We start from the raw sequence: 27,910 nt of genomic DNA on the forward strand, positions 1-27,910 counted from the left end.
CCATCCATCCATCCATCCATCCCTCAGTCTTCAGGCCGTTGGCTAAGTTCTCACAGTCATTGTAATTATGGCTCTATTTAATATGCACGAGCAAATATTCTTCTCTAACCACCTGTGGGGCAAGTGATGCTTTCTGTGAAGGAGTCTAGAGAAAATCCTGTTTACAGTAAATGCACCGTTAATAGCTGGCTTGTATGTTGTCCATTTTGTGTCATCTGGGGAAGACCAACAGAGCTTTCTCCAAATCCCTGAGCCTGCCCTTCATGCTACCACCCTCTTGTAAACCGCAGGTACCAAGTGCCTGATGTGTGGGGAGGATCGAGGAGAGGGGGCCCTAGCCTTGGCTTCAGAGCCTGAGGAAAGACAGGCGCCAGATCAATTCACAGTTAACGCTGATTTGCATATTTCCCATAAGGCTCCTGTTTATTAGAGAATAGTCTCACATCAGGCAAATGTTTTGGCCGAGTCTATGAACCCTGTAATCTCCCAATCAGCCTATGTGCTTAGCTCCCTTGCTGGAGCCTGGGGACACTCATCCATCCGGGAGGCATATGAGCCTTGGAACACGGAGACCTCTGGGTCCCCTCTAACCAGTGGGGGAGCTCAGAATTTTGCACTGGAAGAGGATGGTACCCAGGAATGCTCCTCACCTCCTACCCCACCAGCAGCTGGGAAGGACAATGGGATCCATATGCCAAGGTGCTGTCTGAATACGAACAGGGTGGGCCTGACTGCACACCACCCCAGTCCCAGACCGCATGTCCTCTGGTCCCAAAACTCATCAAGAAGGGCCTTATGGGAAAAGCCAGTGGGGTCCAGAGAAGGGAGAAGCGAGGCAGCAGCGTGTGTCCAGAAAAAGAGGTGCACTGAGACGTGCGGTTGAGAGTAGATGTTCCGGGTTTAGGTGTGAGAAGGCAGCGGGGAGGCTGAGCCAAAGCATCGGCTCACACCGCCCATCCTGCCCAGAAGCCTGGGACCACATTCTAGCTCCACCAGTTCCTTAGGGCAAGGAAACCAGCCTTGACCGAGGCTGAGGGCGCTGGGGCAGTGATTTATCCCAATGTTTGTACCCAGCGTCCTGAGGGAATTCTGGTTTCTGCTGTTGTAAAAATCTCCATGAAATAACTGGACTTCCTGGCCAAGTGAAAAATGAGAATTTAAGAGGTACGGCAGCTCACTTATTCCTAAATATTTCGTCAAGTAGTCTCAGGTATTTGTTGCACATGCGCAGGAAAACACACACACACACACACACTCACACACCCTTGGCAACATGCCTCCTTCTATCACATCATCATCTAAGGAACTTCACATTCTCTCCCAGACCACAACCTTCTAGCTACCACCTTCCACCCTGCCGTCACCCCCCCCCCAGCCTTTCCAGTTCCTCCCCTCCTGACACATGAATCCCTGATGCCTCGTGGCTTCCCACTCTTATGCCCAGACCCCTCCGGCAGCCCAAGTTCCTGGAACACCAAAGAGTGATTTAGCTCCACGCTTCTAGAACCAACCTCCCTAACCAATCCTTGCAGGGACCTCCTTCACCAAGGTTGGATGCCATGCTGAATGTTCTAGCCCTTCTCTGGAAATGTAGAAGGAAATCCAACATTTGTATAGCATGTGTAATTTAAAAAAACAAACAACAACAACAACCAAAAAAGACTTTTCCAGAACATTTTCATTTTAACGTCCTACTCGGAGAAAATCCTTACTGATGGAAGCCTCTACATTTCCAGATTGCTCCATTAAATACATTCATTCCAGATTGCTCCATTAAATATATTCATTCCAATCAAATCTCTCCCAGGGGCCTCAGGACCATGAAGAATCAGAAAAGGAGACGGTTCCCTTCAGATCTTGTTCTGCCCCCCAAACAGATCCCCTTTCAGTCACCCCTGGGTGTGCTTCTCAAAAAAATAAAAACAAACAGTAACTCTGTGCTTACTCTGTGCCAAGCATTGTCGTAAGCACTTTCAGTGGATGAATCCACTGTGTGTGAACCAATCTTCATGGCCTTTGAGGTAGAAGCACAGGGCCGAGTAATATGCCTGAGATGACAAAGCTGATGAGCGATTTAGAGAGACTCTGAACCCTGGCAGTGTGGTTGGCTCCACAGGCCTACAGATGACATTGCCCAGAGCCTATCTGTTAGAACTGACGAGCTTGACCAGAGAACGCTGCTTCTAGAACTCCTACGTTTATTGCATCCCTCTGTCCCAAAAATCCTAGCAATAGCTGACAGCTGGTGCGCCTTTCCTCTCTCTCAACACAGAGCTAAACCCTTAGCATGCTTCACTTAAATCCTCATGGCAGCTTAGGGAGGGAGCTTTTGTTCTCGCTCCCATTCCACAGATGGCAAAGTAGAGGCAGAGTAGAGATGGTCCTTCACTGCATGCCAGCCGCGTACCACGCACCAACCCCAGACCCACCTGTCCGGTTGGGTCATAGATGGGATTTGCACCTCGATCTGCCTGATTTCAGAACCCTCGCTCTCAACCTCTACGCTCTGCTCGCCTGGGAGCGAGAGAGGAGTCGCTATGATAAATATGATGTTGCAACATGCTCAGGGCAAAAGAGAAGCGCGGGAATCCACAGACAGCCTTGTATCCAGAGCTCGGCAGGGATGAGGTTTATTGTCCGAACCTCCAGATAATTTACTTTCCTGAACATTTAGACGTTTCGTCACTTGACACGACTGGCCCATCGTTTCCCTGTCGCTGCCTTTTCATCACCCACTGAGTCCTTCAGGTTCATAAAACAAGCTAAACTTCGCACAGGGCGGCCCGGGCGGGGTGCACCTGGGTCTGAGGAAGATGCCTTGGGGTGTGTTGTTTCCCTTGGAGCTCCCCTGTGACTCTCTCCTGCCTCCCACCGCCTGGGGCCAGAGCTCACCAAACAGCATGGCAGCTGATTGTTCAAACAGGGTTTCTGACTCAGCAGGTCCAGGTGGGGCTGGAGAATCTGAGTTCTAACACACGCCCAGGTGATGGTGATGCTGCTGGTCCGGGGACCCCTCTTTAAGAACCACTGGCCTAAGGGGAGCTGATAAGGTGGCAAGGAGCTGCTATGTCTCTTGGGGACAAAAAGGGTGTCTGTATGGCTGGGAAGATACAGAGAACTGCTCTCAGACAGCCGCTGAGGGGAGGAGCCCAGAGTGGGTCACCCTCCCTCCAGAGCATTCCAGGGCTCCCCACCCTCTCCAGGCCCAGCTTCCCTTTGGAAACAAGCATTGCTTTAGGGGACCTCTCTAGCCCTTCACACCAGCAAGGCCTGTGTGGCCCAGGAGTGCAAAGAATCTCTGCATCTAAATCTTCTCCTTCCACAGAGTGGCAGGGACTCTTCGAGCTCCCAGAGCAGAGATGGGTGAGGCTCACAGTGGGAAAAGCCCTGAGGCCTTCTACTGGGCGTGCTGGTGATGATGCTGGAAATGCTGGACCAAATGGGACCGCCAAGGTCTTAAACACCAGCACCTTCTGGACCCTCTCCTGAGCGACGGCGCAGCACCATTCTCCCCTGGACCTCAGTGGCAAGAATTTGGCTTCCCATGTAGCTTTCCCTCTCGGAGCTTCTAGGAGGAATTTCCTTGCACTGAGATAAATAAGGCCTCCTGGAGCTGCAACCTGGTACATGTGAGCTGTGAAGTCACCTTCACATAAGTGGATGGGGCACCGTGCTGTCTGTTGCTGCCCCCCTTTCTGTGTGTGTGTGTGTGATCTGTCTTCTCACTCCCCTTTATTTATCTCGCTAGAACCCCTGAGTCCTGGAGACTGAAGGTCATCCAGCCTGTTCCCAGCAGAAATCACCAAGGTCATCAACAATGCTCGGTTTCATTGACACAACGCCATCAACTGCTGAACCCACCAAGAGAAGCTACAACCGCGTACAGGAAACTCTTTGAGGGTTTTCTTCTCCTGCAACTTAGGAAGGTATTGGAAATACTGTAGCCCAGACAGAGTCAAACAAAGAGTCAAACAAAGTTCTTTCATTCCTTCAGTTACTACCCCTGGCCCGCTCGACGTTAGCGCCCCCGCAGTCTGAGGGCATCAAATACTGCCCCCCAAGCACACGACAGAACAAGAGAGCAACGTCAGAGCTGGAAGCCTACCCCCTCGCCAAGCCTTGCTACCAACCAACAAGCAGAAGGAGGTTCAGTTCACACGTCTGTTACATATGGGGTTGAACTAGAGAGACCCCTGCAATGGAAGGTCATCGAACCATCGTTATAAGTCAAAGCCTGCACGCTTTGTAGACCAGAAGTCCCGAGTCTTAAAGGAGCAGGGTCATCATGCCCATTGCACAGATGAGCGAAATTGAGGCTCAGACAAAAGCAAACTATCGTGCCCGGAGTTTCGCAACAACTAAAGGACTGGGTCAAGATTCTGTCTTTCTCCTCCAGATCTCAGGCCCTTCCTCTACCAGAACAGGGCACGTCCCTGTGTGCACAACTGCGCGTTTCTGAGGGGGTCTTGGTTTTCACTCTGACAGCCGTGGAAAAACGGAGCCTTTCTCTGGTTTACGCAAAATGCTGGCGGGAGCTGACTCTGCCGCAGGCTGGGTTTGGTTTGCCCGAGACAACAGCACGAGGTCAAGGCCCGCCGCATCCTCTGGCCGGCTACAGCGCCCACCCCGCCCCCTCCCGGAAGGAGTCGGCGCCGTCAGGCTGCGGGACCCTCACCCGGGAAGGGCTCCTTGAGGAAGTGGCCGTTGATGGTCTGGTTGGCTGTGCCCAGCGGGTTTTTGGCAATGAGCGTATAGTTGCCGTTGTTGTAGTGGGTGGGCTTGTTGAAGAGCAGGCAGCCCTCGGACAGCTCGCCCTCCTGGTAGTACTCCACGTGGGTGATCTTGGACTCCCGCAGCGGCTGTCCGTTGTGCAGCCAGTGCAGCGTGGGCGGAGGGTTGCCGCGCACCACGAACTCGATGCAGTGCTCCAGGCGCAGCTCCGGCTCCTCCAGGCTCACCACGCGCGGAGGGTCTGCGGGGGCACGGGCCGGCTGACTCCCAGCACGCAGAGCCTCTCGCGCCCCAGAGCAGCCCGCCCGACACTAGAACGGGGCTCCCAGTTCTTCCCCCATTAAGCTCGGAGAGGACCGAGGGCATCAGAGGCTCCCCCGCCACCTTCCCAAGAGTGGGCAAAAGAGGGCTGTCTTCACCCCCGCTTCCCGGGGTCCACCACAACTGGAGGGCCCCTTCCCGTGACCTGCTAGGAGGCGAAGGGAAGGCAGACGGGGGCCAACGTGGGGGTATCGTGAAGACAGATGAGTTGGAGGCACCCCATCGTCTGAGGGACAGGGATTAACGGGGTTACCAGCCAAGGACTGGCTTGCTCGGTCCTGCCCTCCCAGCACCCCTGCTTCTCCCCCTCCGCCCCGCACAACCATCCCCTTCGCTACGCGGCCCGCCTCCGTGATGGCAGCTACTCACAGTGCACGGTGAGGGCCACACTGGCATTGCTCATGCCCACCACGTTCTCCGCAATGCACGTCAGGGTGAAGCCATTGTCCTCGCTTGTCACATTGACCAGGGTCAGGTTGATGGCATGTACGTTGGTCCAGTTCAGATTTGTCTAAAACCCCAATAAAAAAAAAACCAACAATCAGTTTCTAGAAGGTGGTTCCTCACCCACCTCCCAGACACCTTCAGGGATCAAGAAGAAAACTGTGCAGGAAGCGAAGGAGGCCTTTCTTCCTCTCATGCACATGGACCAGGCACCAGGCTCTCCACAGTCAAGAGCTCAGGAAATCCTCACATTTACCCGATGGGGTGAATGGTAGCATTAGACCCATTTTACAGATGAGAAAACTAAGGTACAGAGAAGTTTATTAGCATGCTGAAGCTCAGGTTGGCTAGAAAAGATTGCAGCTGGATGAGAACCAAGTATGCACAGACTTGCCCTCTTCTTCCTTCTCCTCACATCTCTTGCTTCTGAGTCATGATTCAGCTCATTTAGACTAAGAGGTCAAGGCTCCCCAGCCTCCTGATGGGGCTGGAGCCTAGGGCCCCTACCTGGTGGGTGTTGATGGACTGCAGTCCAGTGACTATCCAGTCTACATCGGGCAGAGGTGATCCAGAGCCATTGCACGTGATGACAGCGTTGTCACCCTCTCGAACGGTCAGGTTCACGTGGCTCACACTGATCTCGGGAAGGTCTGGGAGGGAGGACAGGATGAGTGAAAAGATAAGCCAACACTTAATACCAAAACTTTGTCCCTGGGGTCGATGGTGGCACTTCTCAACACAACCTGCTTGATCAAGCTCTTGGAAGGCCCCCAAGTCCCAGAATCTTCCCAGCACCTCCCCGCCGATGCCAGAGCTCAGAATTTCAGCTCAGCTGGGCTCTCCCACAAGGCAGGCAGTGGGTGCGGCGGGGGCAGGTGCTCAAAGAATGTAGCTCCAGCAACGAGGTCAACTGGCATCTTCCACTTTGGGCACTGGCTCTCAAACTCTGGTCTGCTTCAGGCTCCCATGAGGAGTTTGCTAGAAATTCAGATTTCTGAGGCCCATTCTGAGACATTCTGGGATCTCATTAAGTCTGTTGGGCCCAGGAATCTGCTTTTCTACAAGTACCTTAGATGCTCCTGATACAGAAGGTCCAGAGCCCACGCTTTGAGATAGACTCCTTCAGATGTGGTTGACAAGTAACTCACAGAGACAAAGGACTCCGGTCCATTGAGAAGGGGCCCACTTAATCCCTGTCTTCATTCCAGGCTCACGGAGGGGCAGGAATGACCGAGGAGGTCAACGGTAAGCCAGATCTGCACCCAATGCAGAGTTCAAGGCCGGGGGTGTGTGTAGGGGTGGGGACCAGAGGGCCCTGGCTTCCCAGGCTCCTGCACAGGGGCTGAGGGATCTCTCCCCAAAGCCGGCCAGGGCCAGGCAGCTCACTCACCACACTGGCTGATGTTCATGCGGAACAGGGGCAGTTGGGAGCCGTCGGCACTGATACAGTAGAGGTGTTGGCTGTTGAGCTTGGCTTCCCCCTGCTCCTGCCACAGCTGCATCCAGCGGATGTCACAGCTGCAGTTGAAGAAGTTCTGCTCCAATCTCCTGTGGGCAAGGAGACGGGGGGAGGGACCTCCTGAACCAAAGACGGCCCAGCTCCCTCCCACGGCTGGGAGGGACGGCCCCACCTGCTCGTCAGGGATTAGGGAGAGAAGGGGTTTAGCAAGGTCTCGAAATAAATGAAAAAATACTTCTAAGTGCAGGAAGTCATTTAGTTTTTGCACTAATACACTCATTAAAAAAAAAAAAAAAAGAAATCCACTCCATTTAATTCAATGAGACCCTTTTAAATACGTCAGCTTGAGATGCTCCTCTTCTCAAAACCCTCCAGTGGCTTCCCATCTCATTGAACGTCAAGGTCAAAGGCCTACAGGCTCTGCACTGCTCTCCATCACCTCTCTGACCTCATCTCCTACCTCACACCCCCTTCCTCTGCTTCAGCCACACTGACCTTGCCGTCTGTCAAGTTCACTAGCATGACCGGCCTGCTCCTGCCTCAGGGCCTTTGCACTTGTTGTCCCTTCTGCCTGCACAGTTCTTACCCATAACATACCCGCTAGATTGGCTATCTCATTTTCTTAAAGAATCATATGGCCATCTCCAACCACTGCTCTAAGTAAGCTACCAGCAAACCCTACCTTAGTGCTGCCCAGTCCCCGCCCTACTATTTTCTTCCCTCAAGTATTTGTCACTGCCCAGCATCACTTTAAAAATTCATTTGGTTGTTTATTATCTGTCTCCTCAAATAAAAATTAAGCTCCTTTGAGCTCAGAGAAATTGCTTGTTTGGTTCATGGCTACATCGCCAGTATCTACAACTGAGCCTGAACATAAATACCTGTTGAATGAATAAAAGGAGGGAATGGAGGGAGGGCAGGAGGAAGGAAAGAGTTACTCTCCCTGCGGAGTAGGTGCTTAGCGATTTCCAAGATCTGCTCAAAGCCCATCCTGGGACCAGTTTATTCTTCATAAATTCAACAAAATCCTACCAAGCACCTGTTCCATGTCTGGCTATGAGCTGAGTGCTGTTAATACAGAAGTGAATGAGTCTCTGTTCTCCAGGAGCACTCAATTTGGAGAAGAAGAGCATCTGATGGAGAAAGCATCGAGTTCAAGGCCTTCCTTCTCCGCTGACTTTCCTTGTGACTGAGAGCAAGTCCCTGCCCTTCTAAATGGGCTTATCCCATTAGGGGGACAATGAATGGCATTCACTGATGTAAGACTCTTCAAGTAAAGGGCACCCAATAAATCTAAATTCCTGGATCAATAGGAGGAACGTGGTTCTCTTGCTGGACCAGAAAAGAGACGAATCTGTTGGTGCCCAGCAGGAGGGGCACTAAGGCCCAGGATATTCTGGACAAGGGATAGAATTCCGAAGCAGTTAGGCATACATCAGAACTGATCAGCTTTCAGGAAAAAGTGAGGGCCTGGAGGAAGAATCAGTGTGTCCCAGCCAGTGGGACACCACAGGTAGAAGGTGCCAACACCTTTGCATGATACCCCCTCAGTCTAAAAGTAGGCTGGCTTTTCCCTGCACTCTTTCAGAAAAGGAGAAGAGACCTAGCTTTCACGGAGCATCTGCTTCCCACAGCCGCCCTAGGAGACAGCCAGCACTGTCCCTGTCCAGAAGAGGGACCCCCCCCTTGTGCGTTCGGAGAGGTTAAGTCACGTGCTCAAAGTCCCTGGGCTTGGGGGTGCGACAAAGCAGGGCTGCAAGCCTCAGCCTGCTGGACTCCAGACCCCACACGCTCTCCAGCCTGTCTATCCCATGCAAGGCACTAATGGGTGTGAGGAGAGATGCAGAGGAGTCAGCACGACCCCCAACTCTGCGGCTCCTGGGCAGAGACCAGGGGAAGAGTTCATGGCGACGCTGGAGGCTGAGTTAGGAAAACAGGAAAGAAAAACTGCGCTGGGGCACAGAGTTCATGTTGAGGAGCGCTGGGAAATACAGCTGGAAGGGAGAGTGGAAGCCAGATGGTGAGGGACGTTCACGGCCACATCAAACATCAACAAGCTTGGAATTCATGCAGGGGGCAATGGGAGCCAGTGAGGCCCTTGGAGCTCACAATGATGTGAGCGAAGCAGGTCTGTAAGAAGAGTTATCCAACAGTATGGTGCATGAAGTGTGTGCATTTCTCAAAGCACCCAGGCAAAGGGATGAATGGGGGATGAAATCCTTGACTCGCACGCCTTGACCAGACCGGGTGCCTGCCACGGGTCTACATGCACCCAGACGGGGCGTCTTCCCTCATTCACGCACGGGTAGTGGAGGCCGGCAGCCTCAAGGTCACTGTTCTCGAGCTTTCTGGTCTCAGAACTCTTTTTTACTCTTAAAAATTACTGGGGGCCTCAAAGAGCGTTTGTGTATGTAGATTACACCTATCCCTCTTTACCATTTTGGAATTCAAAGAGAAAATTTTAAAACACAACACCACATCAGCACAATGTCCCATTCGTCACCAGAGTGACGGTGTTATCACAAGTCAAGCGGCCTCTGGAAAACTCCACTACACACCTTCGGGGGAATGGGAGTGAAAAGGGCAAGTAATGTCTCAGATTCTACCTCGTGGTCTCCCCAATAGGGTCTTGGGGACCCCACAGAACCCTGGACCCCCACTTGAGAACTGCTGACACATTAATAAGGGTCTAGAGGAGACTGGTAAAAGCAGGGGAGAGGGAAGGAAAGATGGAACAGACGTGGTAAAGAAGACAAGGTGGTATTTGGGGCTTTGTTGGAGGCGGAAGGGAAGACTGGAGGATGACACCGAGGTTTTAAGCTCCAGGAGACAGGAAATCAATGGAGGGGAGACGTGTCTTTAGCGGAAAACAGAAGAGAAGGAACCAATGGAAAGGAAGAGGCTCAGTGTATGAGGAATCGGGATGAGGTCCTAGAGGAGGAAGGTGAAGCATGAGGCCCGGAAGTCTTGGAGGCGTCTGCCCCAGGCAGGAAGGCAAGATGGCACCGTGGCTGAGACAATGGACAGAGAGGAGAGAAAACAAGCAGGCAGGAGAAAGTGAGAGCTAAGAAATAAAAATGGAATGACATTTGCGTCGCACCTACCACGTACCCAACACCATGCGGAATGCCCTCCGCGCACCACCCCATTGAACCCTCCCATCGGAGTAAGTGGGGGAGGCGGCTGATGGCTTCCTCGGGAAAAGCAGAAGGTCAAACTAGGCTGCCCAGTGTGTAGAGGACAGGAAGGCCTGAGGACGTGGATCTGTGCTTGCATTCACATCACAGGGCGGCAAGGGGAGGCCGGGCAGCCCTGCTGGAAAGATACTGAGGGTCCAGATGTTTGCATATATGCAAACTGAACCAGGTCAGCCTGGGTTTTCCCACATGCTCGCTTGACAAATGTGGTCATTCATTATGAAGTAGTTGTAAAAATACAAATTATCCACCTCAGTGGAAAAAATTAGCAAGTGAGGGGCTGGGCTGGGCTGCTTCAAGACCATGTGCTTTATTGAGTCCTGCCTGCCCAAAGCCCCGCACAGCTATGTCCCCCGACTTCTCGGTGGCCCCCGCAGGGCTGACAGTGCCAAAGCGTGCTGAGGCTGGTGGGAGAATCAGGTGGGATGACACGTCTAGACACAAGCACATTAACGGCTTTTTGTTCCCTTCCATCCTTTTCCCCTAGGACTTGGTCCCGTAGAAGGGATGCCCCACGAGACCTGGCCCTTCCTCCACACCACAGTCTCCTGAAAACCGCACAGAAATCTTAGCTTTTCCCCTCTCCCTTGGGACTTTCCTCCTAGACGGCAAGATGCACACACACAACAGAAAGCATGCTGAGTCTGAAGACGGGTGCCCTGGGCATCCCACCGAGCAGACCTACCGTAGCTTTCACATCCTGACGAGAGAGGGTTCAGGAAGGTGGGCCAGAAGCAGAGAAGGGCAGCCCTCAGTCTACATGATGCCACCTGTTCTTCCAGCAAGTCAGGTGTCTCGAAGAGGGGCTTTCAGCCAGGGCTCCGGGCGCTGTGTCGAGGAGCCTGAAGTAAGGCTTCCCTGCCCCATCAATAATGCAGGCGGCCCCATGAATAATACAGCAACAGCTGCTTCGGGGCAGAGCTTAACCCACACCCAGCCCTTGCCCCAGCATGGCCTGGGGCCTAATCGCAGGGCCCTAGGGGCATCCCGCAGATTAACTCAGCCCCATCCAGGCACACACAGACGCCTTGCCCCAAGGCCAAAGCCATGGCGGTGTATGTAGAAAACACTGGTTCCCCTCCAGACATCCTCTGGCTTCCTTCTCCCCTCCACAGCACTGCTGCTGCCATGGCAATCCTGGGGCCGGCCGCAGAAAATGGGGAAGGGGTGTAGATCTACGGTCAACCAGGGAAGCCTGTCCAGAGGTCCAAGTGATGATTGCCGCTGGCCTCCCAGAGAAAATAACACAATGGCAGAAGAAGTGCACAAACAAAAGGTTTGAGTGGAGCCAGTGATCACGCCGGGCAAAGCTAGTGCACTGAATTGTGTCTCCCCCGAAAGATCTGGGCAAGTCCTCACCCCCAAGACGTGCGAATGTGACCTTACTTAGAAATAGAGTCTTCTGTGGATGTGATCAAGTGAAGGATCACGGGATGATCATGGGACAAGATCATTCTGGATTTAGGGTGGGCCCCAGATCCAATGACAGGTGTCCTTATAAGAGAGAGGAGGGGAGAAGCCAAAGACACAGAGACGGGGAGCACAGCTATGTGAAGAGAGGCAGAGATGGGGGTGGCATTGACCCAAGCCAAGGACACCAGGGGCCACCAGAAGCCAGAAAGGGTAAGCAAAGATTCTTCCTGAGAGCCTCTTGAAGGGAGAATAGCCCTGTGACACCTTAGTTTTGGCCTTCTGACCTCCAGAAGAGTAGAGAGTCACTTTCTATGGTTTGAAGCCTCCAAATTTGTCGTGATTTGTCAAGGCAACCCTAGGAAACTAATATGGCCAGTAACTTCTTCCCCAAGGTTCTGCTTTAACTTCTGTAAAATGGGGGTAATTGCGCTCGACCCTCTTCCTGAACAAAGTTAATATGAGGATTAGCGATAATACATGATAACATGCTTTGTGAATTGAAAGGGGCTATAAAGAGACCAGAAATTATTATTATAGTAACACTATTATTAACACGATCATTCAGGGACTTCTCTGAGAGCCGTGGAAAGCGGTCATGGCCAAGACTGGGAGAAAAGAAAGTGCCAGGATCAGCCCAAACCCATCCCCGATACCAAGTTAATATTTTACCAAGTTGATTAAATCTGCAAATTATACCAGAGGTAATTATCACTTTGCTTTAAGAAAATGAAATATTCCAATCTGTTTTAATCATGTCTGCTCTGTGCGTGCAGGGTATTAAGAGAAGCCTGTTCAAGATACATTAATGGTCCTTAGGGTATTTCTGGAAGGTTTCTGCGTTGTGGGTTTATATCCTCTGGTGCCTCTTGCCTTTGCAAATTGCATCATGGGATTCAGAACCCAAGCTTCTTTTCTTTCTAATTCATTCTTTATCTCTAAGACAATCTCTTTGATTCCTGCTCTGATTTCTGGACAGACAGTTCCAGTTTTCTCCGTAAGGAAAAAAAAAAAAAAAGAAAAAAAACACCATCTTGCTATAACCAGAAACCTCTGAGAGCAACCGTGCAATGCCAACTCAAATTTCTGCAAAACCCTGCCACTGATACAGTGCTAAGTACTCCAAAGGGAGTCCTGAAGGATGCTTCCAGTTCTCTCAATAAGAGAAACACAGCCTGGACTGGTGAGGGGCAATGGGCCAGGTGTTCAGCCAAGACCTTATCTTTCATCTGACAAACAGAAGTGAGAAATGAGTAAGGGAAGCCTCCAGCACATGGTCAGGGCTCTGAGATGCTAACTTGTCTGGGTTTTCTTTTTCCTCAATGATTCTCCTCAGGAAGCCACCATCATGAGAGTGGTTTCCAGAAGGAGACAGCAAGTATTGGGAGGCGGGGGAAGTTTGCTGAGTTGTTTAAGGAAAGAGCGCTGGTCTTTGGAAACAGCAGACCTGGATGGTGGTAATGCTAATTATCATAAGATGAATTCCCATTACCATTGATAAGCTCTGTGATCTTGGACCAGTTGTTTAACTTGGGCAAGCCTCAATCCCTCATTCGTAAAACTGGTTATAATGATACCTCCCATGGGGGGTTGCTCCAAAGATGAGACAGGACTTTGTTCATAATAGGTGCTCAATATACGGCTCTTTTGTCTCCATCTCTACTATTGAGAAGGTCATAGATACTCAGCCCTTCAATGGAGAATCCCAACAGCATCCGTTCTTGTATCAAGGATCCTCCAGTGGGGAGGGTCTGGTTGGGGTAGGCAGAGATCCTCAATGACAGAATGAAATGTGCTGAGAAATCACAGAAGACCCTAGCTTGCCCCTTCTATTCCTGCAGAAGGTGGCTCAAAGCCTCACACTCCAGCTTTGTGATCTTCTGGCCGTCACGGCACAGAAAGCCATCTCCCCCTGGCCTCTCTCCTCCAGGGCCAAGATTCTTTCTTCCTGGAAATACCCAACCCATCCCCATACCCCAGCCCACAGGCTCCACTGGGCAGACCCTGGCAGTCTAGAAGGCTCGTGGCAGATGGCGCTATGTGGACTAATCAGGAAGTCGGACAAGAAAATACTAACCCCCTCTTCCATTTGCCAGGAACTGGGATTGTTTGGATTTTAATCACAGCCACAGCGAAGAGCCAACATGAGGTCCCTCCAGCCAAAAGATAGATTTTCCACTCTGAAGATTCAATTCCTCCTCAAAAAATAGACCCCTACCAGGGCAAGTGCTCCTTAGAGGGGGGCTTCTTTATTTTCCAATGTAATTTTTTTCTTATTTAACAATATGACAGAAATAAAATACCCTGGGACATGGCGGCCCTCACACACTGACTCACACTGGAGGGAATGTCTTCATTCTGCCATAAGTCACATCTAACTCACCGGTGTATCAATCCCGGGCAAAGATGAATGCAGAATCCCATGATCCTCTGAGATAAATCTGACATTTTCTTTAAATATATAGCCATGGAACAACTGTTTCTGAAACTTCACGAAACAGGTCACCAGGGCAGCACACCATTGATTTCACGTCCAGTGATTTTTTTTTAGAAGGAGCACTGAACGTTTTCTCAATAATTCAGCCAACTGCAGACCCCAGAGGTCCCCCAGAGAGATGCTGTCCCTCGCCGCCTACAGATGGAGGGGGAGGCATTCCGGGAGAAGCAGACATGACACTCCCAAGAAAGAGAGCCCCCAGTTAGCTCCTTTACGGCAGAGCCCCTGATCAGATCTAGGGCAACGTAAGAATCATGCACTTTTTGAGAATTATTGTAGACCCGACCCTTGAATTGGAAACAGGTTTTAAGAGGCTGAGAGACAGCTAAGCAGAGTGGTCAAGACCTTGAGTCCATATGCTACCACTTGGTTAATGGGTAACCCGAAACAAGATACTTAACCTTGCTAAGTACCTCAGTGTCCCTGAATGTGAAGTGATAGTAGTAATTCCTACTCGATAAATTATTACAAGAATTAAATTAAAGAATGTCCATAATTCGAGAGATTGCTTGGCACAGTGCCTGGCATGGAGTCAGATCTCAGAAATCGTTGTTAGTAGTGATCTTAGCAGTCCTGTTCATTTAGTGCTAAGGTTTTTTCCACCTACAAAGATGGGAATGAATACAATGCATCAAGTCTAATGGTCGGACGTTTAGCTGTCAGTGACGTCTGTGACATCGTCTAGGTTTTCAGTGTTGTAGAAACAAATAAGTATATATTTACCTTTTTCCAAGCTCAGGTAGTTTTTAATCGATGTACCTAAGCCCTATGTGGCTAAAGAACTGTGGTCACTATATCTACTGTGGCCACACCAGAGGAGTGGCCCAGAAGGAGCAGTAAAATCCTAAGAAAGGAAGACAACCCACAGCAGTACTATCCTAAACTCTCCAACACTGTTGAGATCACCTCCGTACTTCCCGGCCCTAGAATGGCCTTTCAAAGAATCAGGGGCACTCAGGTCCATGAGGATAAGTAGGGTATATAAGGCCATCACAGAGTATTGGGCTATTGGGTCACTGGATGTAAATATTCCCCTCCCTGACCAGCTGGGTTGGAAAAGCTAGGATCTTGACTCATCCGTGAACTCAAGTCTTCCCAGGTGGAGGGGAGACAAGTTGAAAGGCCAACAGCATGGGCAGAGATCCAAGGCTACTGCCTCTTGGTAAAGATAGTAAAGCAATCTGCATTCAGTGAATTTGGATCTGAGTCACTAAGTAAAAGGGAACACATGAGCAGTGTCTCTGGAACCCTGACTCCCTAATTTCATCCATGCCTCAATTCCTTTCCAATTTATTCCTTGATTTGTTCCCTCAACATAACATGCTGTCCTTCATGCACAGAGATGACCCTGATGACTCACACATCAACACGACTTATTTTTTCCAGCAGTGGTCAGGAATTTTCACTCATCCATCCAACAAGGGTTTGCACACAATGGCTGGAGGGGATAGGGGTGCATCGATCAGCCTTGGAAGGTAGCAAGGCCAAACAGTCCACAGGCAGATTGAATAAATATATGGACTTGCCTCCCAGCCCCCACCATCGGGATGCCCAAACGCAAGCCAAATAGGCTGACAAAAGATTATGAGGAATGGAAAGGACATGCAATCGGAAGTAAGGAGGCCTGGGTTCAAGTCCTAAGTCAGCCAGTCCCTAACAATGCAATCCTGGCTGTGTCTCATGTGCCTTTTGGGGCTCAGAACCCTTACCTTAAAATGAAGAAATACATTTTATATTGGAGATATAGTAACACCTCTCTCCCATAATGCTCATGATGATAAATCTATTTTTTTCATGATGATAAATCTAAGGTCATGTAAATGAAAGCACACCTGATAATTTCCATAAAATCATATATTATGAATGTTATTTATTATAAATTGAAGTACTCTGTAGTATCATAAACATAAATACTATTATTACTAGTTACCCACAAATCACAGAACTAGGTCCTGCTCAGAGACAAGATTCCGGTCTTCTTCAGAAATGTGCCAGAAAGAGCATCAGAAAATCGAACAACAAAGAGCGTGCTTTGCTCTCACTGAACACGGTACACTCCACGTCACCCAACCCAAGGAGCCCCTTCAAGTGCATGCCCAACCTTAGGTGGCTCCACCACCCCACATTTCTCCCCACCCAGCCTCTACCACCACTCTACCACTTGGATGGCCTTCAAGACCGAACTTACAATTCCCGAAGACTCAGCCTCTGGAAAAGCTGCCATGAGAGTGTGGTGAGCCGGTTACTCGACAGGTTTCTGCAAGAGTGACAAATAAAGGGGAAATTAAGGGACAGATCTGGCATAAGTAATGCTCTTGGTAGGAAGCTTGGTTACTTCACGGGAGCCTGGCTTTGTTGTTCTTCTCCCTTGTTCCATCCTGCTAACGATGTATCTGCCAGGAGTCAAGGCCCCAGATCAGGTTGGGAAAGGATTTCAAGAAAAGGAAAGGGAGAGATTTTACAAATGTTAAAAAATAATAATAATAATAATAATTGTTGGTCATTTTCCCACATCCTCTCATCACAAATAAAGGTTCAGGGAACCTTCTGGAAGCCACCCTCCCACAGGGGGGTCAGAGCTCTCAAGATACACAAGCCAACAAGCGTTCTTCTTCATTTTTATTATTGAGGTGTCACGGACATTAAAAAAAAACTGTGCATATTTAATGTATACATTTTGATGAATTTCAAGGTAAGTGTATACCCATGAAATTGTCGCCATAAACAATGCCATAAACTTAACCATCAACTTAAAAAATTTCCTCCCCCTCTCTCTCTCTCTATTTTTGGTATAACCGTTAATATAAGATACAACCTCTTAACACATTTTTAGGTATACAATCCAGTATTGCTAATGACCCACTATGCCGTACTGTACATCTCTAGGACTTACTCATCTTGCATAAGTGAAACTACGTCCCCTTTTACCAACAAGCATTCTTAACATTCACAATAGTGGAAAAAAACCCTGCAGGTCACCTACAATTTCTTCTACCCAGTCCCTCCCCCAGCAAAGAGGCCCATCCACGATCAAGACATAAGCCTTTTGTTCACACTTCTGTTCTCCTCTAATGGCTATTTAATTGTTTTCATTAGGATGTACAGGGGAAAGGAGTAGCCATTAGTCTTCCAAGTAATAGAAGAAACACGCCCACGGTGATCACGTTGCCAGGCTCAACAAACAACTTTTGATGTGGTAACAGCCCTTCAAGGCAGCAGTGAGACAGGGCTGGAGTGGACGTGACCCCCCTGCAGGAACACTACTCTCGCACTGATGAGATCGGATGCCACGCAGGTCAAACTCTATCCACACACACACACAAGCATGTGTGCATTGGTGTCAATTAAACACGCGGGTGATAAACACAAGTGCAGACTCTTGTTTATATGCACACGCATACACTTACGCGTGCACCTCTACTTAGCTGATTTCTACAGCAGATACTTGGGGAGGAACCAAGTACAGGCTACTTGGGGGAATGAAGGGTAGACAAATGAGAAGGTCCCTGTGAAACCTACATTCAAGTTACAAATGAATAAGCAAGAGAACTGCAGTTTGCCATGAATAGAAGGAAGGGTACAAAGCGATGTCTTCACTGATGTAGGAGAGGGAGACAGCTCCTTTATGCAGGTGCTTAGAGTGGCGCCCTCCAAGAGGGTAGCATCGAGCTGAGGCCAGAGCGAGAATGAGCCAGTGCCAGCATTGGGGTGTTCTGGGCAGTGGGCGCAAGGCAGAGAGAGGGCCAGTGGGGAAGGAGGTAGGGGAGAGTGGTCCAGGGTAAGGAGGAGAAGGGACAGCCACAACCACCTTGCTGGCCATGGGGAGGACCTTGGATTTTATTTTAAGGAGCAATGAGAAGGCACTGGATGGCTTTAAGTAGGGAAGTGGCATAATCTAATCACCATTTCTTAAAGTAAGAGACCAAGACTGGAAGCTGGCAGACCAATTAGGAGGCTGCTGCAGTACTGAGGAAGGGGATTAGAGATAATGAAGCAGGTGGATTTCAAGAGGAGGGCGGGGGGGGGGGGGGGGGACGGTGGGGAGAGCGCCACCAGAACCTCCTATTGGATTGGGTCTGGGAGGGAGGGAGGAAGATGCCAGCAACCAGGCAAGCAGCCAGATCATTTAATGAGACCAGGAAGGCTGTAAAAGGGTCCTATCTGGGGTTCAGATCATGAGCCTCCCCTTGCAATACTAAGTTTGAGATATCCAGAGAGAGAAATCAACTAGCCTGCTGGATACTTGGGTCTGGCGGTCATAGGGGCTGGTGGGATCACAGACGGCACGTACAGCTTTCACAGGGAACAGACAGCACACACAAGGACAACCTAAGGGACAGGGCTTCCCCTTCGCATCGGAGGCGGCCGCACCCTTGGTGACAGCTGGTGACTAGGTTAGAAAGGCAGCCCCCTTTCTGCGGGTGCAGGGGACTGATGGACAAAGGAAGGGGACCACAGGTAGAGGTCCCGAGGCTTCCTGTTCCACTCCCCCTGCGCCCAGCACTCTCCTTACAGAGTCCTCCAGTCCGCACAGCGCTGTCTAGGGTAGACACCCCCATACCCCGCTTCCTGCCCGCAGAAGGAAGAGCTCTAATGCATGAGAATCACCAAAAGCTCTTAAACCTTAACCTGTCCACATGCTCAGCTTCCCAAAACCCCTACCCCCAGTCTGTCTTGTGCCTGCAAACTTCCTCCATGGCCCGCTGATCAGAGGAAAGGGGTGATAAAGGAAGGCCTGCATGGTGGCCACTTAAGGACACCACTGGGGCACCTCCTGCTCAGGAGGGTGGAGCGGGGATCAGGTGCACATGCCCAGCGAGTGGCTGGCTTTATACTAGGGTTTGCATCTGGAGCTCAGACCTCGGGGACAAGGACACTGGGTTTCGGTACCACACTTGAGTCCCCATTACCCTGAACCTCTGTGAGGTTTCAGCAAATGTGAGCGAAGGTAGAAGCCTTCATGCAGATAGAAGTCTTCTGTTCTGTTCTCCCAGCTCACTCTCTATGCACAACCGTAGCAATGGCAGGCAAGGTCACACAGGCCCGGCCGCCATGAGGTCTCCTCCTCACTCCAGCACCTTCTTGAACAGAACCCCCAGTTCTAAAACTGAGCAGCACCCCATGAGAGTCTGCAGCCAGGAACTCCAGATTCGCGAAGCCCTCAGAAGCAGCACCCACCCCCTGCCCCCGCAGTGAGAAGCAGGGAAACAGGAGTAATGCAGGTCAAGTAGGGACCCTGCCCATCTGCGAGGGAGGACCAGCCTGGGAGTGTGTGCCAGGGGGTTCCGGGGGAGCCCGAGGCCGGGATCAGGCTGCCAGCAATGTCCTTTCACAAAGGTCATGTTTTGCTACATTAGGCAGAAATGTCATGAGAAAATTGGATTCTAGAAGAAAGAAAATAACAGGCATTCTGGGCAAATAAAGAATAAGAAATAGCATTATCTCCTTATTACAAGTTGGAGGTGGGGAGGGGGCCTGGGACATTCGGTAAGGGGGAGGTGGGCCCTGTTCTCCTGGGGGTGTCTGGGCTGCAGCTCCTTCCTGCCACGCCCACCAAGCCCCACCAGGAAGAGAAAGGGCCCCTGGATTCCTCCAGCTCTTCGGCCAGATGGAGCGGCCGCTGCAGGACTGACGGGCTGTGTCCAGGACGACAAACTCCTCTCTGCCCCAGCCGCCTCCCAGGCACACAGACCATATTCTGCCGTTGGAGGGAAAGCCTGCCCTTACTCCTCCTGCAGACGGGGGCTACTCACCTGTGCTCACACCTCCCTGCCTCCCTGCACAGCCAACAGCCGCCACTCACCAAGGGCTGATTACTAAGCACCAGCTCCTGTGTTCAGCACTTTTATATCCGTGACCTCGTTTAATATATACGGCAACTGCACGGAGTGGGTGTTACTATCATCTCCGCGGTCGAGCTGGACGGGTCTGAGTGGCCTTAACGCAAAGACTCCGTCAACAAGGAACAAGCCACACCCCCAGAAACGTTCGCAACCAACACACAGATGTGTAAACTCCCAGGTACGCGCACACGCCCCTCGGCGTATGTTGCCAGAGCGCGCGGCACCGCGCCACGCGAGTCCCTGGAGGAACGCAGTACATACACCCTGTGCGACCGTACACGTACGCAGTGCCCCGCCGGAGACGCGCGAGAGAAGCCTGCAGCCCCAGAGACAAACATACACACAGAAGACAAGTAAGGCAAACACACAGCCACCACAAAGACATGCAGGGCACCCCTCTGGCCACCCTGCCCTCACGGGCATTTATAAATACTCATGGTGCAGGAAAATGGGGACGCTGAGAGGCGGGGCTTTGACGGACTCACCGCCCACTCAGAACTCACTGCCCCTGATCTTCTTCCCAGCTAGTGCTGTATTCACCTGCCACCTGTAATTGATGGGCTGGTTATCCCGCTCATCAGACTCAAGGGTGGAGTTAAGAACCATCCTGCCTCTGGGCCCCACAGCAGCGTCTTCCGGAAGCTTCCTCCCTGACAGATCCATTATCCCCCATCTCTGACTTTTGCTTGGGTCAATGGCCAGTTTCCCAGCCACCTGACCCCTGGAATTAATTTGGCGAGCAAGATTTTATGAGATGAGGCATCAAACACTTTCCCAAAATCAAGCTCTGTGACATTGCTCCCGTAGCCCTCATCTGAGACTACCAAACAAAGCCATTAATTCTGTCCTGCATTGCTGGCTCTCTCGCAGCCCAGACTCTGGGGCCCAGAGTAATGAACAATGATGATGCAGCTACTGGGTGCTCTGGGAACAGGGAGCCAGACACACAGATGGCCAAAACCGGACCCACAGGAAGGATAGGGCTGAAATGGCCCTTCCTGCCATTAACCCCTTGGTGAACACGGGTCCTCCCAGGCTAAACATCTCAGCATGGGAAGCAGTCCCATGACCTTCCTGAAGGGGACAACCAACTGCAGCAGGATAGAACCCATGATCGGGGAGGATGTCACCCTCCACCCTGTCCAACCCTACTGTCCAACCAGAGGGTCACCCAAGATGGACCCTGTTGCCAAGAAAAGGCAACCAGATGAATTCCTCTGTTGCCCCAAAGGCACCATATCCCTGGGGGCTGAGACTTGAGGAGGGGACACTAAGCCCCATTCACAAGTGGTCCTGAAGCTGGGACACCTTGTAGAGTGCCTGGATGTATAGCGTGGCTGACGTCTAGAAGTGCCTCCTCTTCTATGGGCAGAGGCAGGCCCAGCGGGCAGGTTATGTTTCAGGACTGGAGTGTGTAAGGGATCGCCAGAAGGTGCCAGGTTCTCTCTTTGAACCCCTGACCCCCTCTTTTCCATCTTCCCAGACCTGGGGGCCCCGGATCCCCCACAACTCCCCTTATATCTGTATAAATACATGGGATGTTAATGGAGCCCCCCCCCCAACATCGTTACCACTGTGTGACAGTCTATGTCTCCTCTCCTGGGCCCTCCACCCTCTTCCTCTATTTATTTCACACTCTTTTTTGGGTTCCACCCTGAGCCCTCAGGCCCCCTTCCAGGTTCCTGTTTATAAGCCCCATCCCCTCTGCCCTGGACTTGGATGTGAAACTTGTCTCAATAAACCCTTTGGAGTAAGAAAAGGAAAAGAAAAAAAAGAACACTGAGAATCAGGAGCGTGTTCAGCTGCAGCCCAAAGACGAAGGTGGCTTCTCCTAGAGGCTCCGTTCCGCTGCTTGCAGAAGGCCCTGTTCTGAACATGGTATGGGCTCAGAGTACCAAGCACAGCTAACCAGAACAGAGCAGAGGTCAAGCTCCTCCTCATCTTGTAGGCTCCCAGGAGCTGTGCTTGCTGGCTGCATCCATCATGATCTAAATCTTATTTCCTTCATCCAAGAAGGCAGCATTTTGAAAGGGGCAATTCTTGGGGCGCCTGGGTGGTTCAGTAGGTTAAGTGTCAGCCTTTGGCTCAGGTCATGATCTCATGATCCTGGGATCGAACCCCGAGTCATCTGGCTCCCTGCTGCCCCTCCCCTCACTCATTCTCTCTCAAATAAATAAATAAAATCTTTAAAAAAAAAGAAAGGTACAATTCTTCCTTCCATGACATCTGACGTCCCCTTGGCAATCTGTCTGTCCTCCTTTCATTTTCCCCACGAAAGAAACATCTCCTCAGCCTTCTTGGAAACAGCCAACTCCCTCCCCTGCCACCCCGAACCAGGATTCTTTTGAAATTGCTGAAGAATCTGGAGGAAAGGTCAAGAAGGGAGAACCCCCCCCACCCCATGCAGCATCAACCCCACAGAGAGTTTGCTGAAAAGGAACCAACTGACACCAGAGGAGGAGAAGGCTGTCAGTCTACTGCCCACTTCTCCAAGACACAGGGCATGTCTTCTTCATTAACCCTGACCTTGTAACTTTGTGCACAGTCAGCCGCACACCAGGAGTGACTGCAGCCCACCATGAGGAGCCATGAAGGTGGCTGCCACCAACCTCCTTGGGATGAACAGATGGGAAGGAAGGAAGTGCCATGCAATCTCATCCCCAAGGCCTGCTGGCAGCCAACAAGGAGTCTCTACAAGCAACCTCTTAAAATCCGGTGCCTGTGACAAGGAAGCAGGGCCTGCCACCCAACGTTCCTCTTGAAGACCAAGAAATATTTTCCTACATCATTGATATATTTGCTTTTCCCTCAATTAAATTGCTGTAAAAGGGGGTGGGGGTTAAAGCCATTTGAGCCATTTTTATTCAGCTAAATTACACTGGATGGCTCATTTAATGAACTTTAATGAAGCCAAAATGCTTTCTCTAATCAAATCTCAAGTGACGTGACTGGTGTCTTGACCTTAGATCAGGAGACTGGAGGCAGCTTTTCTACAAGGCCCTGTGCTGGGCTGAACCAGGGTTTCCCAGAGAATGTTCCCGGGAATCTGAGATCTGCAGTATGTTAATGGATATTATGAGGGGAAAAATGTGGTTTTAAACCAATTAAATAGGCTTATTTACTGCAGAACTTCTCAGAGCCTTTATGAAGAGAAGGATCTGACCTACCGAGTCTCAACCTTATTGGACCACATAACCTTCTCCATTGAGCATCTAGCAAAAAATATCATCCCACCTAACATACAGAAATGATGGTTGTGGTTAAGAAATAGGTATTTGCTCTTGGTCCAGGGTTCTTGGCTCACAGGTGCCAAAACCCTCAGAATTTCTTGAGCAGTAAGACAATGAGAGCATCTTTTGTTATAATATTTTATCTCTTGTCCTCAGCTCCTGAGACTGCTTCAGAAAATGAGGTGACTTTTGGAAAGCCCCTGAAGATGGGGGCTGGTTGCCAGGGGAACCAACCATGGATAAAGGATTAGAACTTTCAGTCCCACCCCCTGATTTCTGCAGAGGGGAGAGACAGTGGAGGTTGAATCAATCACCAGTGGCCAATGATGGAGTCAAATAGGCCTATGTGATAAAGGCCCCATAAAAACCCCATAAAAAAGGGGGCCCTGGGTTGGTGAACCAGAACACTTCCACGTGCCACCAGGCCAGACGCCAAACTCCACAAGGACAAAAGCTCCTTTGTTCAAGACCTGGCCTTACATATCTCTTCATCCGGCTGTTGATTTGTACTCTTTAATATCCTTTGTAATAAACCAGTAATCCAGTGAGTAAATTAGTTTCCTGAGTTCTGTGAGCCACTCTAGCAAATTAATCGAACCTAAGGAGGGGGTCATGGGAACCTCTGATTTACAGACAGGTTGTCAAAAGCACCAGGAAGAATCTGGATTTGGGACTGGCATCTGAAGTGGGCTCAGATGCTGTTTCTGGGTAGACAGTGGCAGAATTGAGTTGAATTGTAGGACACCCAGCTGGTGTCCCAGAATTGCTTGGTGGTGTGGGGAAAAAAACCCATGCATTGGAAATTGGGTGCAGAATCATTCATCATGGAGGGCTGGGGTGAGCAAGCTATCGTCTGCAGGCTAGCACTCTGTTTTTGTAAGTAGATTTTTGGAATACAGCCACACCCCTTCATGTATGTGTTGTCTGGGCCCATGTTTGAGGTGGAAGAATGGTCCTCCAAAGAGGTCCACATCCTAGTCCCCAGAATCTGTGAATAGATCAACTTCCGTGACACAAGAGACCATGCGGATGAAATTAAGAGTGTGGACCTTGAGATGAGAAAATTATCCTTAATTATCCCCTGGCCCCAGGGTAATCACAAGCATCCTCAGAAGTGGAAGGGGGTGGGGACACAGAGGTCAGAGAGAGAGGTGACTAGGGGAGAAAGGAAAAGACCTGGGATGTGCTGGCTCTGAAGAGGGAGGAAGGCACCACAAGCCAAGGACTGTGCACAGCCTCTAGAAGCTGGAAAAGGCAATGAAACAAATTCTCCCCTAGAGCCTCCAGAAGGGACCCCAGCCCTGTGGACACCTGGATTTTTAGCCCAGCGAGGACCATGCTGGTTCTAAGCTACACAGTGTAAGACAAGACTTTTGTGTTTGTAAGCCACAATGTTTAGGGTAATTTGTTACAGCAGCAACAGAAAATTCATACACCCTCGGAGCCTGCATTAGAGCCACAGAGTTAAGTAGCTATCATAGAAGACAGAAACTACTTAGTATGTGGACTTTCCAGAAAAAGTGTGCCAGCATTCACCCATGGAAATATAATGGGAGCCATATATGCTAATGAATTTTTTTTTAATTTTATTATGTTATGTTAATCACCATACATTACATCATTAGTTTTGATGTAGTGTTCCATGATTCATTGTTTGTGGGTGACACCCAGTGCTCCATGCAGAACATGCCCTTTTTAATACCCATCACCAGACTAACCCATCCCCCCACCCCCCTCCCCTCTAAAACCCTCAGTTTGTTTCTCAGAGTCCATAGTCTCTCACGGTTCATCTCCCCCTCCGATTTCCCCCCCTTCATTTTTCCCTTCCTACTATCTTCTTTTTTTTTTTTTAACATATAATGTATTATTTGTTTCAGAGGTACAGGTCTGGGATTCAACAGTCTTATACAATTCACAGCACTCACCATAGCCCACACCCTCCCCAATGTCCATCACCCAGCCATCCCATCCCTCCCACCCCCACCACCCTAGCAACGCTCAGTTTGTTTCCTGAGATTAAGAATTCCTCATATCAGAAGGACACTATATCCTACTTAAAGGGTCTGTCCAACAAGAAGATCTAACAATTGTAAATATCTATGCCCCTAACATGGGAGCAGCCAATTATATAAGCCAATTAATAACAAAAGCAAAGAAACACATTGACAACAATACAATAATAGTGGGGAACTTTAACACCCCCCTCACTGAAATGGACAGATCATCTGAGCAAAAGATCAACAAGGAAATAAAGACTTTAAATGACACACTGGAACAAATGGACTTCACAGATATATTCAGAACATTCCATCCCAAAGCAACAGAATACACATTCTTCTCTAGTGCCCATGGAACATCCTCCAGAATAGATCATATCCTAGGTCACAAATCAGGTCTCAACTGGTACCAAAAGATTGGGATCATTCCCTGCCTATTTTCAGACCACAATGCTTTGAAACTAGAACTCAATCACAAGAGGGAAATTGGAAAGAACTCAAATACATGGAGGCAAAAGAGCATCCTACTAAAGAATGAATGGGTCAACCAGGAACTTAAAGAAGAATTAAAAAAATTCATGGAAACAAATGAAAATGAAAACACAACTATTCAAAATCTTTGGGATGCAGCAAAGGCAGTCCTAAGAGGAAAGTATATAGCAATACAAGCCTTTCTCAAGAAACAAGAAAGGTCTCAAATACACAACCTAACCCTACACCTAAAGGAGCCTAAATCCAGCAGGAGAAGAGAAATAATAAAGATCAGAGCAGAAATCAATGAAATAGAAACTAAAAGAACAGTAGAACAGATCAACGAAACTAGGAGCTGGTTCTTTGAAAGAATTAACAAGATTGATAAACTCCTGGCCAGACTTATCAAAAATAAAAGAGAAATGACCCAAATCAACAAAATCATGAATGAAAGAGGAGAGATCACAACCAATACCAAAGAAATACAAACAATTATAAGAACATATTATGAGCAACTCTATGCCACCAAATTAGATAATCTGGAAGAAATGGATGCATTCCTAGAGATGTATCAACTACCAAAACTGAACCAGGAAGAAATAGAAAACCTGAACAGACCTATAACCACTAAGGAAATTGAAGCAGTCATCAAAAATCTCCCAACAAACAAGAAGAGCCCAGGGCCAGATGGCTTCCCAGGGGAATTCTACCAAACATTTAAAGAAGAATTATTACCTATTCTTCTGAAACTGTTCCAAAAAATAGAAATGGAAGGAAAACTTCCAAACTCGTTTTATTGAGGCCACCATTACCTTGATCCCCAAACCAGACAAAGACCCCATCAAGAAGGAGAATTACAGACCAATATCCTTGATGAACATGGATGCAAAAATTCTCACCAAAATACTAGCCAATAGGATCCAACAGTACATTAAAAGGATTATTCACCAAGACCAAGTGGGATTTATCCCAGGGCTGCAAGGTTGGTTCAACATCTGCAAATCAATCAATGTGATACAATACATTAATAAAAGAAAGAACAAGAACCATATGATCTTCTCAATCGATGCAGAAAAAGCATTTGACAAAGTACAGCATCCTTTCTTGATCAAAACTCTTCAGAGTACAGGGATAGAGGGTACATACCTCAATATCATAAAAGCCGTTTATGAAAAACCCACAGCGAATATCATTCTCAATGGGGAAAAACTGAGAGCTTTCCCCCTAAGGTCAGGAACACGGCAGGGATGTCCACTATCACCACTGCTACTCAACATAGTATGAGAAGTCCTAACCACAGCAATCAGACAACAAAAAGAAATAAGAGGCATCCAAATTGGCAAAGAAGAAGTCAAACTCTCACTCTGTGCAGATGATATGATACTTTATGTGGAAAACCCCAAAGACCCCACCCCAAAACTGCTAGAACTCACACAGGAATTCAGTAAAGTGGCAGGATATAAAATCAATGCACAGAAATCAGTGGCATTCCTATACACCAACAACAAGACAGAAGAAAGAGAAATTAAGAGGTCGATCCCATTTACAATTGCACCCAAAACCATAAGATACCTAAGAATAAATCTAACCAGAGAGGCAAAGAATCTGTACTCAGAAAACTATAAAATACTCATGAAAGAAATTGAGGAAGACACAAAGAAATGGAAAAACGTTCCATGCTCATGGATTGGAAGAACAAATATTGTGAAGATGTCAATGCTACCTAGAGCAATCTACACATTCAATGCAATCCCTATCAAAATACCATCCACTTCTTTCAAAGAAATGGAACAAATAATCCTAAAATTTGTATGGAACCAGAAAAGACCCCGAATAGCCAGAGGAATGTTGAAAAAGAAAAGCAAAGCTGGCGGCATCACAATTCTGGACTTCCAGCTCTATTACAAAGTTGTCATCATCAAGACAGTATGGTACTGGCACAAAAACAGACACATAGATCAATGGAACAGAATAAAGAGCCCAGAAATGGACCCTCAACTCTATGGTCAACTAATCTTCGACAAAGCAGGAAAGAATGTCCAGTGGAAAAAAGACAGTCTCTTCAATGAATGGTGTTGGGAAAATTGGACAGCCACATGCAGAAGAATGAAACTGGACCATTTCCTTACACCACACACAAAAATAGACTCCAAAGCGTTGAGAGACCTAAATGTGAGACAGGAATCCATCAAAATCCTAAAGGAGAACACAGGCAGCAACCTCTTCGACCTCAGCTGCAGCAACTTCTTCCTAGAAACATCGCCAAAGGCAAGGGAAGCAAGGGCAAAAATGAACTATTGGGACTTCATC

The 27,910-nt window shown here is 49.2% G+C and overlaps 1 protein-coding gene across 1 annotated transcript in view; it reads right to left on the bottom strand.

Annotated features, from left to right (window-relative positions):
• The window catches only part of NTRK3 (neurotrophic receptor tyrosine kinase 3), a 371,594-nt gene that overhangs the window by 240,880 nt on the left and 102,804 nt on the right, over positions 1-27,910 (bottom strand). The window contains exons 5-9 of the mRNA XM_021680526.1: positions 16,248-16,316; positions 6,887-7,044; positions 6,004-6,146; positions 5,422-5,563; positions 4,676-4,972 (exon numbers count right to left, since the gene is read on the bottom strand). Of these exons, the coding sequence (XP_021536201.1) occupies positions 4,676-4,972; positions 5,422-5,563; positions 6,004-6,146; positions 6,887-7,044; positions 16,248-16,316 (809 nt within the window). The remainder of the gene's footprint in view (positions 1-4,675; positions 4,973-5,421; positions 5,564-6,003; positions 6,147-6,886; positions 7,045-16,247; positions 16,317-27,910) is intronic.

The sequence above is a fragment of the Neomonachus schauinslandi genome, chromosome 9 (genome assembly GCF_002201575.2).
Source record: "Neomonachus schauinslandi chromosome 9, ASM220157v2, whole genome shotgun sequence".
Classification (NCBI taxonomy): Eukaryota; Metazoa; Chordata; class Mammalia; order Carnivora; family Phocidae; genus Neomonachus; species Neomonachus schauinslandi.